This window comes from Macaca thibetana, chromosome 12 (genome assembly GCF_024542745.1).
Source record: "Macaca thibetana thibetana isolate TM-01 chromosome 12, ASM2454274v1, whole genome shotgun sequence".
Classification (NCBI taxonomy): domain Eukaryota; kingdom Metazoa; phylum Chordata; class Mammalia; order Primates; family Cercopithecidae; genus Macaca; species Macaca thibetana.
This window is the reverse complement of record NC_065589.1, coordinates 45,518,499-45,534,551: the sequence shown is the minus strand read 5'-3', so window position 1 is coordinate 45,534,551 and position 16,053 is coordinate 45,518,499. Positions and strand designations below refer to the sequence as shown.

The 16,053-nt window shown below is 37.6% G+C and overlaps 1 protein-coding gene across 3 annotated transcripts in view; it reads right to left on the bottom strand.

Annotated features, from left to right (window-relative positions):
- Positions 1–2,841: 2,841 nt before the first annotated feature.
- The window catches only part of SF3B1 (splicing factor 3b subunit 1), a 49,436-nt gene continuing 36,224 nt past the window's right edge, over positions 2,842–16,053 (bottom strand). For 2 of the 3 annotated variants that reach the window (XM_050750677.1, XM_050750679.1), the window contains 14 exons: positions 15,399–15,578; positions 14,757–14,843; positions 14,360–14,630; positions 13,794–13,939; positions 13,552–13,698; positions 12,888–13,013; positions 12,153–12,374; positions 11,689–11,871; positions 11,492–11,603; positions 9,898–10,018; positions 9,423–9,554; positions 6,914–7,186; positions 3,832–4,048; positions 2,842–3,329 (listed from right to left, as the gene is read on the bottom strand). In XM_050750677.1, coding sequence (XP_050606634.1) covers positions 3,171–3,329; positions 3,832–4,048; positions 6,914–7,186; positions 9,423–9,554; positions 9,898–10,018; positions 11,492–11,603; positions 11,689–11,871; positions 12,153–12,374; positions 12,888–13,013; positions 13,552–13,698; positions 13,794–13,939; positions 14,360–14,630; positions 14,757–14,843; positions 15,399–15,578 — 2,376 coding nt within the window. In that variant the 3' untranslated portion in view covers positions 2,842–3,170. Of the gene's footprint in view, positions 3,330–3,831; positions 4,049–6,913; positions 7,187–9,422; positions 9,555–9,897; positions 10,019–10,405; positions 10,476–11,491; positions 11,604–11,688; positions 11,872–12,152; positions 12,375–12,887; positions 13,014–13,551; positions 13,699–13,793; positions 13,940–14,359; positions 14,631–14,756; positions 14,844–15,398; positions 15,579–16,053 lie in introns of those variants that run through there. The other variant, XM_050750680.1, reaches the window with a different exon arrangement.

Below are 16,053 nucleotides of genomic sequence, written 5' to 3'. Positions count from 1 at the left end.
ACCATATAACCCACTATCGCCAGCTCACAGGTGAGACTCCAACGCTTGAAGACCAGCATCCCAAGTGGAGAGCACCAAGCCACCTCCAGCACTCCTGCCCGAGCTGCCCACCCGGCTCCCAACTGTCAAAAGATGCTCTGAGGACCAGTGTGGGGTCATCTTACACATTTTCACTGCTTACTTTCCCCAAGACTTATGCGGAGCTTTAGCCCAAGGTAGGCATTTAAGTATTTGCTAAGTTGTATTTCTAGTTACTTCCTAGATAACTGCTGCCTAAAATCAAACGTTTTATATATCATGCTTTAATTTTATTAAACATGTAAGTTCTGCTTAAACAATGGTCTAAGGCTAGCTCAGTGGTTCTCACCCTAGGAAGATTTTGCCCTCTAAGGGACATGAGACAATGTCTGGAGGCATTTTTGGTTTAACACTGAGATGACGGTGTGCTGCTAGCATCTCACAGGTAGAGGTCAGGAACACTGCTCAACATTCTGCAAGGCACAGGACAGCACCCCCACAATAATGACTGATTCAAGATGTCAATAATGCCAAGGCTGAGAAACCCCAGGGTAGCTGTAGTGTTTTCTTTTAACCTTAGGGGATTTGAAAGCCACTGGAAACCAAAGAGCTGAACTGAACCTATGTGGCTGCAACATTTTTAGTTTCTTATTAAGAAAAAGTTCTCTGGTTTTTCAACATTAAGTTCCCTTATTTTGAAAACAACCGAAAGAGCTCAATATTGCAAAAATGGCACAACCACAACAGAGTGCAGTGTGATAACAATACAGAGTCAACTAAGATTAAAAATTGGTCTACTAAGACTTTAGATATAATACGTTTTATTCATCTAGTGGTACTTGGTGCTCACAGGGCACCGTACAACAAATTTTAAAAATACAATATGAAAAAAAACAAACAGCCAGAGATCAATTCCATTAGAGGGTGATGGCCCACAGAAAAACCAACAAAGGCCCACAGAAAAACCCACCCTGTGTCCCTAAGAACATTTCCTTCTTAGTTCGGCTTTAATAAACACCAAAAGAAAATACGAAAGAAAAGGTCTTTTAGAAGATAGGTAAAACTTCACATAGCGTCTTCCATGTATCACAAAATGCTTTCCTTATTTAATAATAAGCACATAAAATAATCCAAGTATCTGTGAGCCTCTATTTCGTCCCAATTTTTTAGGTCATAGCTTTCACTACTTCCCTCCTGTCCTCAAATTATTTTCATCAGTAAAAAAAGTTACTTAAGGTGTTAACAGTCTCCTTTGCTCCACACTGCCACTACAAAGCCTATTTTCCATAAAAAGCCAGAGGCCAAGCAAACGTAAGCTACTAAGTACTTGAACTGAAAATATAATTAAAATTTCCAAAGTGATACAACATCAAATTTTGACTTTGTAATCTATTTGTATTCAATTCTCAGTCATTACTGAAGGTCATTTGACATCAACCATAGAGAGCAGTGAGAGTTAAAGTTGCATAGAAGTAGTGCTGAAAACTTGTAACAGAAAGATGTTTGGAGTGTTTAATTTTACTACATAGTGACATATTTTCAAAAAGTTGTCATACAAGGAATGAGGAGGAATTACAAATCCAAGTTGGAAACCGTTAATGCTCAGTATCGATTTGTTGAAAGTCAATTACAAGCTGTTTTTTTTTTTTTTTTTTTTTGAGACAGAGTCTCGCTCTGTGGCCCAGGCTGGGTGCAGTGGCGCCTTCTCGGCTCACTGCAAGCTCCGCCTCCCGGGTTCACGCCATTCTCCTGCCTCAGCCTCCCAAGTAGCTGGGACTACAGGCACCCGCCACCACGGCCGGCTAATTTTTCGTACTTTTAGTAGAGAAGGGGTTTCACTGTGTTAGCCAGGATGGTCTTGATCTCCTGACCTTGTGGCCCGCCTTGGCCTCCCAAAGTGCTGGGATTACAGGCGTGAGCCACCGTGCCTGGCCACAAGCTGTTTCTTAACTAAGCTTCCGAAGCAGGAACTCCTCAAGTGTTAACAGGCAGTTTTACTTACAGTAGTAGTTATATGCTAATGCTGTTTGCAGAATTTATTTTCTCTTTAGCGTTCGCAGAAGTACTACCACATGGAGACAAAACAAAATAGTAAAAATAGTATAGGTAGTAAAAAGGCCAACACCAAGAAATTTGGGGCCATAACATTATAAAAGGTTGAAAATATACTTTACATATTTGCTAAAAAAATTAAGTCGAGTACTGCCTTAATGCTTGGTTCCTCTATCATTAAATGGCATTTCATTCAGTATATGCTGAACTCTTAGATCAACTTATTACTGAATACAAAGCTAAGCAAACCTAGACATTTTAGCTGCTGCCACCGTATATTATCACAGTACATAAGGAATCTGTTCTATCAGCATTACTTAGGTATCCTCACTCCTAATAGGCAGAAAGCAGTTTTGAAGTAAAGTTAAATTTCTCACTTGTTAAACACAGCAGACTTTCAAGCGTTGGACAAGACTTAAACCACTTCCTTTAAACATGTTCATAAAGCATTTTGAGAAATCAAGAGATGAAAGGCGCTATGTAAGTACAAAATATTCAAGACAGTTTAGCAAAAGTGCTACTTTTCTATGATGATGGAATGGTTGTGCTAGTTTGAGGGGAACACCTCCTGAGGCTACTGTTCTTGCTGTCATTATTAACAGAACAACGGAATTTTGACAAAGATGCCATCACTTCATATAATTTTTATTTGGCTAACTACTTTCTATTAACCAGGTGACAGAAAATGAAATTAAGCCACTTATTCCACATAAACCAATACTTTATCAAAGTTCCGCATTTTACAAGTCATGTTCAAAAAACACACACAAATTAGCATTTTGTACACAAATGTTTATTTCTCAATTAAACATTCCCTTTAAACACAAGGAATGAGTTCTAAATCTTCATAAAGATGAATTAAAAATGAAATCCCTCCAGTATAGTGTATGTAATCACTGTGTTCTTGGTCACTACTGGCATTTACTGCTTAACATCAAAAACAAAGACAGGTTATTTAAAAATCATGCTACTGGATTTCTAGCTCTTCCTCTATGACCAGTTCTACACTGATCTGCAATGTTTAAAAGTTTACATCACCAAATCAAAGCAAGTTTAAGGTGTGAAGTAGCTGTGCATTAAACACAAAATAAACAATAAAATTATAAGATATAGTCAAGTTCATAACGAATATAGGTGTTCTTATCATCGTTGTAGATTCTTGGGTAATGTGCTATGAGAGCATCCTGGGAACCAATGTAGATAGAGTTGTAAATTTTCCAATATACATCTCTGACTTTCCGGGCTGGGTGAAACAGACCCTAAAATAATATTGAACAGTTACCTTATTTCAATTTTCAAGAACACACATAACCTTAACAAAATTAACAAATCATAAAGATATGATTCAAAATTATTTCCCTTGGGGAGTGGGGGGGGCCTAGTAATTATACAAAGCTAAAATGGAAGAGACAAAACGCACTCCCCCGTCACCACACAATTGTTCTACCATATGGCACAATATACCCTGTTGATAATCAGGAAAAGTAACTTAATTCAACACACTACTTTTCTTGCTAAGTAATCTTTTAAAAACCTTTAACTTACAGGGAGTGGGGGGAAAGGGGAAGGAGAGCATTAGGACAAACACCTAATGCACGCGGGGCTTAAAACCTAGATGATGGGTTGATACGTGCAGCAAACCACCATGCCACATGTATACCTATGTAACAAACCTGCACATCAGCACATGTATCCCAGAACTTAAAGTATTATTAAAAAAAAAAAAAATTCACCGATTAAAAAAAAACAACTTTAACTTACCTGTAAACAATACTGCAACATTCTACATGGTCCAATAGCAACTCTCAGACCCTCTAGGGCTCCCATAACTGCCTGAATTACATGAGGAGATGTCTCAAACACATTGGGCCATACATAGTTCAACAAGTGATTCAGCGAATCTTCACAACCAAATCCATAAACCCCAAGTGACATGTGCTGTACCACTGCACTAGCCGTCTGTCTGTGTACAAGGTCTCTATAAGGGAAGGGAAAAAAGTCCTTTAAGATACAGTCTTATAAGAAAGGGGAAAAAATCCTTCAAGATATGGTCTTAGTTTTACAGGAAATATTCACCTGCCCATTGGAAACGAAATTACTAATTCAGTGCACTGAATAGATGTGAAGTCATCCTAACATTTCGTGTGTTTAATATATCCTTTAGAATAACTAATGTTTCCACTTGAGAACTTTTGCTTTAATGACTCAAGCTTCACTATGGCTCAACAATTAAGCCATATTTTCTAATTAACTTTTTTTTTAAGACAAGAGTCTCACTCTGTCGCCCAGGCTGGAGTGCAGTGGTGTGACCTTGGCTCACTGCAACCTCTGCCTCCCAGGTTCAAGCAATTCTCCTGCCTCAGCCTCCTGAGTAGCTGGAATTACAGGTGTGTGCCACCATGCCCAGCTAATTTTTGAATTTTTAGTAGAGATGGGGTTTCGCCATGTTGGCCAGGATGATCTTGATCTCTTGACATTGTGATCTGCCCGCCTCAGCCTCCCAAAGTACTGGGATTACAGGCGTGAGCCACCGTGCCTAGCCTTCTAATTAACTTTTAAAAGGAATATGAGCAGGAGGGCTCTGTGAAGTCTTGGCTTTATTATGCTATTAAAGAGGAGGTATGTGATTCTAATGTATGAATAATAAACGGTAATATCTTATTTTAAACTTTTTTCTCTTTTTTAAAATTACTTTTCAGGCTGGGCATGGTGGCTCATGCCTATAATCCCAGCACTTTGGGAGGCCGAGGCAGGTGAATCACCTGAGGTCAGGAGTTCTAGACCAGCCTGGCCAACATGGCGAAACCCCGTCTCTACTAAACATACAAAAATTAGTCAGGCGTTCTGGCGCACACCTATAATCCCAGCTACTCGGGAGGCTGAGGCAGGAGAATCACTTGAACCTGGGGGGCGGAGGTTGCAGTGAGCCAAGATCGTGCTGCTGCACTCCAGCCTAGGCAACAAGAGCGAAACTCTGTCTCAAAAAAAAAAAAAGAAAAAAGAAAAATTATTTTAAAAAATGTTTATTGTTAGAGATATGGAGGGCCTCGCTATGTTGCCCAAGCTGATCTTGAGCTCCTGGGGTCGAGTGATCCTCCCACCTTGGCCTCCCAAATCATTTTAAACTCTTGATTATAAACTTAAATCTTTACTAGTACTTCAGATACTGGTATATAATAGGTAACTAAATTAAAATTAAATTCCCTTCTCACGTAAAGTTTAAGTTTCAATAACTCAATCTGGGGAGAGGAAGATCAACAATTTTTTCAAACCTACAGAAGTAACTATCATCTCCTATGTTAACTGAGTTTATGTTCATGAAAAATCAATCAGTTATTCATTCCACAATTATTCAACCAAGTATGAGCTCATTGGCTAACACACTGGGATATGCAACGGGTATGAAAATGAGTTTCCAGGCCAGGCACGGTGGCTCATGCCTGTAATCCCAGAACTTTGGGAGGCCAAGGCCGGTGGATCACAAGGTCAGGAGATAGAGACCACCCTGGGTAACATGGTGAAACCCTATCTCTGCCAAAAATACAAAAAATTAGCTGGGCACGGTGGCACATGCCTGTAGTCCCAGCTACTTGGGAGCTGAGGCAGGAGAATCACTTGAACCTGGGAGGCAGAAGCTGCAGTGAGTCGAGATCGTGCCACTGTACTCCAGCCTGGGCGACAAAGCGAAAGTCCGTCTAAAAAACAAAATGAGTTTCCACACTTTGCTCCAAAGATAGTAACACAGACCATATCAAAAGAGAAAAATACTTGTATTTACTAATATTCTTGTTTTTCTTATTTTAATAATGTCATTCAGCATAAGAATGAAGCAGTATTCCTCATTAATAAAATTTCCAACTGAAGTATTCTTTTCATTTAGTAATTTTCAATGGAATTACTCCTTCCACTTCTCAGTACACAGAACAAAGTTTTTAACTGCAGGTGACATACATTAATGACTGCACTATGGTCCTCACGCACTTCTCACTGAGGAATATGGAGCAAGGGTGATTTACCCTCATTTTTTTTAGCCCTGGGCAGCCAGGCTTTTACAGAGCACAATTCTTACTTTGCTTCCATGTCTTGCATATACACTTTCTGGTAACTTGTCAAGTCCAGTTAAGTCTCCCTTTCAGAAGGTTATTAATGAATAACTTTAATCTGTACACAAAAGTATGTGAATGGGCTCTGATTTGAGTAACTTCTCTCTCCTGAAAAATAAGGAGCCAGTGAAACGGTTCTTTCCCTTACTATGCCTGCACTTTCCTTTGCACTTTCTTCAGTTACTTCTGTGTTTAAGGCTGTGCATCAGTCTAGATGGTAAAAGGTATTAGCAATCTGTCAAATAACTCGAACAGTACTGTACTGGTGGTCACTATCTGAAACACCAGGGACCTGCAATAGGAAGAGTGTAGCTCTGGCAGGCTATGTTCAGTAATTCAAAGGCTTAAGAGAAACCTATCCTTTACCTGCAATAAAAAGCTAAAAAGATCAGGTCTCTGCCACACTGATTAGCTCCTGCTCATCATGTCCTCTAACTATATTTGACCAATTTTGAAAACAAAAGATTATCAATCAACCCTTTTCAAAATGTATTTAGTTCAACAGATATGAAAAGAGATTTAAAGGGGGTGGGGGAACTTGAAAGAAAGTCTGGGGAATCACTACAGTGTGCACATTATTTTAAAATAATAAGTCATATTTATGATGTCCCAAGACTCCAGGCTAGCATTTTTTTCTTTAACTACATTACAGTAAAAAGTCATCTAATAACTATTTCAGGATATTCTAAAATGAAGGAAGAGTTATAATTATTTTCTTGTCATCAGTTCAAGTCACTTACCTATCCATTAAAGCATCTTCAAGTAACGGTGTTACAGCATAAATGTAGTCTTTTCCCATTTCACCAATATATTCAAACAAGAAGGAAAGTGACTTTAACACTCCATTTTGAACATTCAGTTCAGGAACTCTGTATTCATTCATTAAGGCAGGGAGTACTGTGAAGGGTGAACATGTTTCCGCAACAATAGCTATTGCTACAGTGGTACAAACTCTGTTCTGCCTTTCTTGAACTTTGAGGTTGTTTAGAAGTGTAGCCAATACATCATGAGGGCTGAAAAAAAAAATGGGTCAACAAGCTGTTACATTGTAAGTCAAAAATTTATGGAAGAAAAAATGCATAAAGATGAAAACTTTTAAATATTAATAATTACAGGGAACTCAGTAATTTTATAAAACGCAATACTTCCAAGTCACTGGCATTGTTTCTACATTAAAATTTCATATAAATTAAAAGGTCAGTTTAAAAAAGTTAACTCTGAGAAGATCAGAGGTCACAGCTGTACAAATTTTAAAAATTTTGGCCGGATGCAGTGGCTCATGCTTGCAATCCCAGCACTCTGGGAGGCCGAGGCAGGCGGATCACGAGGTCAGGAGTTCGAGACCAACCTGGCCAACATAGTGAAACCCCGTCTCTACTAAAGACACAAAAATTAGCCGAGTGTGGTGGCACACACCTGTAGTCCCAGCTACTTGGGAGGCTGAGGTGGGAGAACCACTTGAACCTGGGAGGCAGAGGTTGCAGTGAGCTGAGACAATGCCATTGCACTCCAGCCTGCGTGACAGAGTGACACTCCTTCTCAAAAAAAAAAAAAAGTAAGTTAACTCAAATTAATTTTCATATGTAATTTTCAGTTTTTAAACTTTCTGAAATATAAAGAAATTTAACTAAATGTTTAAAGTGAGTAATTCTGAGTTGTCAAAATGGGCACTAGAACTAGGTAGGAGTGGTGAGGGGAATATCTGAATTGTGGTCTCCCATTATAAACCATATAAAATCTCTTTTTTTTTTTTTTTTTTTTTTTTTTTTGAGACGGAGTCTCGCTCTGTCGCCCAGGCTGGAGTGCAGTGGCGCAATCTCGGCTCACTGCAAGCTCCGCCTCCCGGGTTCACGCCATTCTCCTGCCTCAGCCTCCCGAGTAGCTGGGACTACAGGCGCCCGCCCCTGCGCCCGGCTAATTTTTTCTATTTTTAGTAGAGACGGGGTTTCACCATGGTCTCGATCTCCTGACCTTGTGATCCGCCCACCTCGGCCTCCCAAAGTGCTGGGATTACAGGCGTGAGCCACCACGCCCGGCCATAAAATCTCTTTTCTTTTATCTTCCCTCCCACACAATTTGCTGCATCTATTTGCCTCTTCTTTGACATAAACTTAAAGAGGGACATTGGGGCTAAAAGCTTGCACGACAGCTATTCACTACAAATTTCTTGACTCCATCACCACTGAAATAAATATTATGCTACCAAAATAGGAGAGAAATTAGTGTGTGTTAGGGGAGGGGGTGTGGTCTGGTTAATTCTACCTAATTAATCAGACGTTCACATGTCATATTCCTTGAACACATTTTCTTAAGCCACATGGACATGTGGTGTCTCGTTTTCTATAATGACTTTTTTCCTACTTTAGTTGTGATGGAATGGAAGCAAACAACCATAGATTATCTCACAAAGCAGCTATAATTCAGTTAAATCCGTGGAGTAATGTTAGAATAGCATTTTTGTTGTTTTTTTTTAGAGACAGGGTCTCGTACACTGGCACAATCACAGCTCACTGTAACCTTAAACTCCTGAGCTCAAACAATCCATAATACAACTTTTAAAACACATAAAGCATTAATATGAGACTTAAATGATGCTGTGAGACTAAAAATTTGCCTTAATAGTTTAAGCAATATCCTAAAAGACCAGTACACATTTTGTATTTTTCTGAAAATGGTACTGTTTCCCTCCCTGAAAACACCTAAAGTATAATTAAAGTAAATCTTAAACCCTTCCATCTATTTTAATTCAATTAAGAATTTAAGACTACAGGCTGGGTGTGGTGGCTCATGCCTGTAATCTCAGCACTTCTGGAGGCCAAGATAGGTGGCTCACTTGAGGTCAGGAGTTCGAGAACAGCCTGGCCCACATGGTGAAACCTCATCTGTACTAAAAAATACAAAAATTACCTGGGCGTGATGGCGCATGCCTATAGTCCCAGCTACTGGGGAGGGTGAGGCAGGAGAATCTCCTGAACCCGGGAGGTGGTGGTGGGTGCAGTGAGCTGAAATCAAATCACTGCATTCCAGCCTGGGTGACAGAGCAAGACTCCGTCTCAAAAAAAAAAAAAAACACACAAATTGAATTTAAGAATACATTCCAAAAATAAGAAGGTCAATGGTTAAATGAAGAGCTTGCTCAACTGCATTATTCAGACCATGCCTCAAAAGAGATTTCTACATGAAGTATTTTTCAACACCACAACAAATTTATTATAATTTTTTTTTTTAATGGAAGTAAGTGACACTCACCCAATGGCCTTTGCAATATAACCAAATGTGTTGACTGTGGCTCTACGAATAGCCTTTTTGTGGGCTTTTAAGAGCTCTAAAAGCTCAAAGCAAATCCTCATCCACTCTCTTGCAGACACATATTCAGCTCCCCTAATTTAAAAAATACACATATTATTTGTGACATTAGGAAAAGTTTTAAGGATAAATTTGCAAATTCAGTTCTAAAAACATGATTGTTAACTCATTTTAAGCATTAAATAAGAGTTATTCCTCTTCAGAAAGGCTGAAGAGTTAGTCTTACAGGTTTAGTCCTAAAATTACATGGCCACCCCATTACCATCCAAATTGAAATTTGACTGAAAATATTAATACTAGACAGCCTAATCATATACACTTATATTAGTGACATTAAGAAAATTTTGCTAATTGAATACAAAGTGGCCAAATTTGAAAATTGATACTGCTTATAAAAATGTGTGGGTAATCTGCTTACCTGTCAGCAATACGCCCAACAAGATCAATACAATTCTCTTGTACTTTTTCATGTCTGTTCTTTAAGATGGGGGTGAGTCTAGGCAGCAGATCTTTAATTGGTGGAGTCATCTTATGCATACCTATTTAATAGAAGTCAATAAACTATCAACATTTGAATTGCAACTTTTGTTCACTTTCCTTTTACTTAGCAACGTCATATATGACTATGCATAAATATAAACTTACAGCTGCCTATGGAAAGAGAAAGCCGCGGATTCTGACCAGACTCAGAATCGTTTTTAACTTTTATTAACAATTTTTGATTATGTATAGAAATGAAAGAAATCAGTGAAGTGATTTAAAGAATGATGGATACTCAATAACAAAAAAGTTTTGTTTGGTTCTGAAATGTATTTGTGCACTGACATTTAAATATGGGGACAGCTTATGTTCCGGCCGTACACAACAATATAAGCCAGAGGTAAACAAGTAAATAAAGCAAAAATTTCCAGAAAGGGCCCCCTTACCCTTTAACTGCAAAACAAACAGATCTCCAGTCTCCCTGCAATGCAGGGCATACTTGGATGGTATTTACACCTATGAAGAGAGAAAAAAGGAGGCAGCTGGCAGGGGCTCTTGCTCTAACTAGAATCACTTGCTCTGATTCTCTCTCCATTGCTCTTCCCATGCCTCTCTGACAAACAATATGGTTTAAAACTCCCTGCAAACCAGAGACCTACAAGTGCCCATGTAAATGATTTTTGGCAAGTGGCTATCTTCAAGTATAGCACTGGGCTGCATTGGAGATTATATGCAAATACAATAGTTTAAAAATGTATATTGCATAAATACCTCTTACAAAATAAGAAAAAACAGTGGCTCTCTCACAGTCAGCCATTTTGACTTCTGCTAGGTTATCAGAGCCTCTAAACTCTGCAGGAGTTACATTTGGCAACAGTTATAATCAATTTAAAAAAAAAGATTAAATACAAGAAACCATTTGTTTTCTTTGTCATACTGCCCTAACAGAATAAAAACTTTGCTCTCCATATCCAAGACCATTTGTAATATAGCTGTGTTTTGGGTTAGAAAACTGAATGGACAGTATTGAAAACTTGAGTATGTAAATAAAGACAATAATTTGATCAGTTCACTTTTCTGATTATATTCCTTGAAACTGACGGCAAGTAAAAAACCTGTCATAATCACTAATTCAAGGTTTAAATATACACATATAGTTCTAAAACTGAATTAAAACTTTAGGTTTGCCTTTTCCCCCTCGCAGCAGAACATGGCAGAATATATTTCACCTGAAACACTATTTCTACTAGGGTCCTGTATTCCAAGACTTCAAAGCTTTTTGAGCTGTGACTACTCCCACCTCTCCTGTAGGTCCTAAACTTGCCCTTTTTTTCTCTTTAAAGTAAAATATAAATGGGTTTTGGGAAACAAAACTTTTGTGACATCCCCCCGACTTAACTACAATATTGAAGTGCTTTTAAAAAAGTAACAAAAACCTCCCAAATCCTAAATAAGACTTTACTTACAAAAAAAAAAAAAAAGAAAGAAAATTAAAACAAGAAAAAGTCTTATGTAACCAGCAGATTTCATACCTATGACATTTACAATGGCCTTCAGTGCTCCGAGAATGCTGCCCAATACTTCAGGGTACTCTTCACCCAAATACTCATACAACACAACACCCAAGTGTCCCATCAATTTTTCCTATAATAAAACAAAGAATGTTAAAATGTTACTATTTACATTAAACTATTTGGTGAAGAAGTAATAATTTGAAAAAGAAGTTTACCTCTTGACAAGTCTTCATGACAACAGCAGTTCGAGAAATCAAGTCAGCTGCCTGCTGCCTAACTTTTGCAGATTTGTTATTTAAACGCCACAAAACTGTACCACAGATCTGAGGCAAGTATGGTTTGACTCGTTTGCCAAGAGCATTAACCACTGTGCCAAAGCCGTTCAACATTACTGAGTCCTAAAAAATAAATTTTAAAAAAAGACACATTCATTTGGTTTATGACTGCACAGTTGAAATATACTAATAGTCAACCTTTTCTAACCACCCAAACATCTGTGGTTGTTTTTTTACATCAAATCTTAAAACTTGAGGTAGAATAACATTTTTTGGTAACCGAGTGAGCATATTAAAAATTACTTCAAATTCAATTGCATTCTAGAAAAATCTGCTTGACAACTAATACGTTTTTCTACAAATATTAAAGTCAGTAGCAATGTGCCATAATTAGTTATCATTACCTCTGTAGTCTGTTCTTGGAAAGCATAAAGAATACCATCAATCAGTTGTTCTTCAAGTTTATGATCAATATCTGCTGCTCCCAAATTGCCCATAATTTTCTCAATTGTCTCCATCACCATTTTTCTGTACTGTTCAGCTTCATCTTTCAGATCATCCACAATCCTGGATATAATTTCTGCTGCACCTACTTTGTTTGCCAACTCCACAGTAGTATCAACTAACTAAAAAGAACAGAAAAAAAAACGTTTTAGACTGCTTTTCCAAGGACATAAAACATCATGAAAACCAAATACTCTAAATACACTATTTAGCTAATGAACATGGTAAGAATGATTCACTGCTATTTATTAAAGTTGAAGAGAAAAGTGACCAAACATAGAAAAATGAGTGTAAGTTAACATGATTCAAGGTAAAACTGTGTCCATGTTTCATCTAGCCAGATAAAGCACTGAATTTACCACACAAAAACATCAATTCACAGTTGAGTATTAATCCTTGAATCCAAAATCAAAATGGAAGTTAACTGGCTGACTAAAATCCATCTCCTCACAGTTGAGTATTAATCCTTGAATCCAAAATCAAAATGGAAGTTAGCTGACTAAAATCCATCTCCTTTCATAATCAAGCACATATAAACTGTGAGATAATTAAGGTAAAAAATAATATGCATTCAAGTCGACTAAAGAATAAGTCAAAAGGATTTTTGAGAATATTCTTTTAAAATAAAAGCTTACCTGTCGGTAATTTCTTCTATCCAAAGCCATCCTGTGCTGCCAGAAGTGTTTAAAAAAGGGAGGAAGAATCTCTGTTTTAATGTAGTTTGCTTCTACACCATCTGTCCCACAACACTGTTTTACCACCTAAAAGGTTAAAAAATAGTAATAATAAATCAACTGACTTGAAATGAACAGACTACTCATTGCTGATTACGTAATTTTAAAAAATAAAATTTAAAAACAAATGAAACAGTACTGGTGTAACATACATTGTTGTTTTTAAAAAACACTTTAAAATTATCTTAGAACCGGCCGGGCGCGGTGGCTCAAGCCTGTAATCCCAGCACTTTGGGAGGCCGAGGCGGGCGGATCACGAGGTCAGGAGATCGAGACCATCCTGGCAAACACGGTGAAACCCCGTCTCTACTAAAAATACAAAAAGAAATTAGCCGGGCGTGGTGGCGGGCGCCTGTAGTCCCAGCTACTCCGGAGGCTGAGGCAGGAGAATGGCGTGAACCCGGGAGGCGGAGCTTGCAGTGAGCCGAGATCGCGCCACTGCACTCCAGTCTGGGCGACAGAGCGAGACTCCGTCTCAAAAAAAAAAAAAAAAAAAAAAAAAAAAAAAATTATCTTAGAACCATGAAACAAATCCAGTTTACATTAACAAATCTGGAATAATTACCTTCAGCACAATCTTCTTCATTTCCTCATCAGGAGATTGGAATTCTCGAATAAGGATTAACATCACTTCTCTAGTATAGTAGTTGGCATATTCTGCATCCATAAGAGGAATAAGATACCCAATAGCCTTCAAGAAAGCAGCCAAACCCTATTTTTAAATAAAAATATATGTACTTTAGTAATTTAGATTTATGTCACCTTAACTTTAATGAAGATAAATCAAAAGGTAATTGGTGGATTTACCTTTCCTCTGTGTTGGCGGATACCCTTCCATAAAGGCTTTAACACAGAATCAAAAGATTCGATACCATAAGGAGTTGCTGCTTCAGCCAAGGCAGCAATGGCCAAAGCACTGATGGTCCGAACTTTCTGCTGCTCATCCACAAGACCTACAAAACCAAACACAGGTTTTAACTATGCCCCAACATTACCTAAGTCACACAATGTCATCCAGATTCTCACAATATATCAACTATTTAGCCAAACTACAGAATATGTTCACATTAAAATTAGGTAAAAGCAAAATATGAACCATAGCCTGTTAGCAGATAATATTACAAACCCATCATAAAATCTATAGTTTGTACAGTTATGCCTTTCCATTTATCTCCCCAAATCAGTAGCCCAAATTTTAGGACAGCTGTCTATTAAAAGTAGACAGGCTGTGTGTGTACTTCTAGTCCCAACTACTCAGAAGGCTGAGCAGGAGGATCACTTGAGCCCAAAAGTTTGAGTCCAGTCTGGGCAACATAGTAAGACCCTGTCTCTTAAAGAGAAAAAAAAAAAAAAAAAGTTACATTACAACTTACCATGTTCAATGATTTCAACTAAACTTCTAAGATGTGGCAAGATGGCACAGCCCATAAGAATAGCTATCTGTTGTACAATCTTAATACCAGTGTGTCTCGCTTGCCAGGACTTCTTGCTTTTGCACACAGCTTTTAAGAAAGGCAATAAAGAAGGAATGCCCAGGGCAGAGGCTACAACAGCAAAAGCTCTAGCTGTTGTGTTACGGACATACTCATCCATGTTATCTATATCAGGTCTCATGGTAGAGATCATAGTAGCCAGACCAGCAGCCTAAAAAGTAAACAAAGAAAGGACAGTCATGAGTTGGTAATATTAATCTTCAACCATTTCCTTCCATAATCAAATAATTCCATAAACAGAAATAAATTGTCTTCTCTAGAAATTAAATGTAAATACCTTTGCCAAATTAGAAATGATCTCTCGGCCTTCCACTCTAGCATAGTAATCTTCATCAATCAATAGTGGTTCAATGACCACAAGGATCTGAAAAAGAGAAAAAAGAGAAGCAGCTACACTTTCACATCAATTACTGATGAAATACTCATGTACAGAATTAAACATATACAAGAAATTTAGATTTATCAGGATTTTCGTTTATCAAGGGACAAATTGTTTAAGAATTTTAATTACACAAGTTCAAACTCCAGATAGAGATGAAAATTTAAGAGAGCTATTAGTGACACACTAATATTCAATATTTTTTAAAGAAATAACTTATATGCCCTATGAACATACTGCACCATAATTACCATCGGTGAAAAAAACTGGTTCTTAATACTAACTGGCACAGTACAGAATCACATATGTTCTCATCCTAATCTAATCTCAATAAAAGCAAATGAAAAAATTAAATAATATGAATGTCTTATGGCAAAGATGATAAAAACTAATATCTGTACATCTGTATAAAACTGTATTTGTACATGTATGATGTGTACTTGTGCAAAGAAAAAGGTCTAGAGGGATATGTAAATTTAACATTGATTAACTGAAAAAGTTAAAATATTAAAACTATCAGAAACACTATTAAGAACAAACCTTATGCACATATGGACGAACTAAGTCATCAAGTTTGTATAGTATCCTATCAATAACTTTCACAAGTAAATGACGCTCTTGATCCTCAAGTGTAGGAGACATCAGTAGAGGCAGAATCTGATTAAACAAAGGACCAGCTCCAAATTCACGAGCTTTATCAGTAATCTGACGCAATGCAGCCTGGGAAAAAGAGCAGAGTAATAGGTGTGGTTTCTTTACAATCAAGCATTTTGAATGAGCAAATTACTCAAAGAAGATTTTCCATAATTTAATATGTGTTTACTTTTACACACATTTTACACAGACAGCATGAGTGCATTTCCATCTTCAACTACTGTGATAGATATTTTATGTTAATTCAAAAGAGTAATTTAATAGAACAAAAGAACCACAGAGGTATGTACCAAATTAGCCTTCACTTCCCCTAAAGTATCTTCCATTTCCAAGGCACATATAGTGTTAATATAATCCCTCACTAATTTCACTAATTATCTTCAAGCTTTAAGCATATTTTAAAGGCCTTGAGAAATGGAGAATCTCGTATTTCAGCATCTTTATTAGCTTTTTTAACCAAAGAATTCTGTGCTAACTCCAGCTGGGCATGGTGGCTCACACCTATAATCCCAACACTTTGGGAGACTGAGGCAGGAGGATA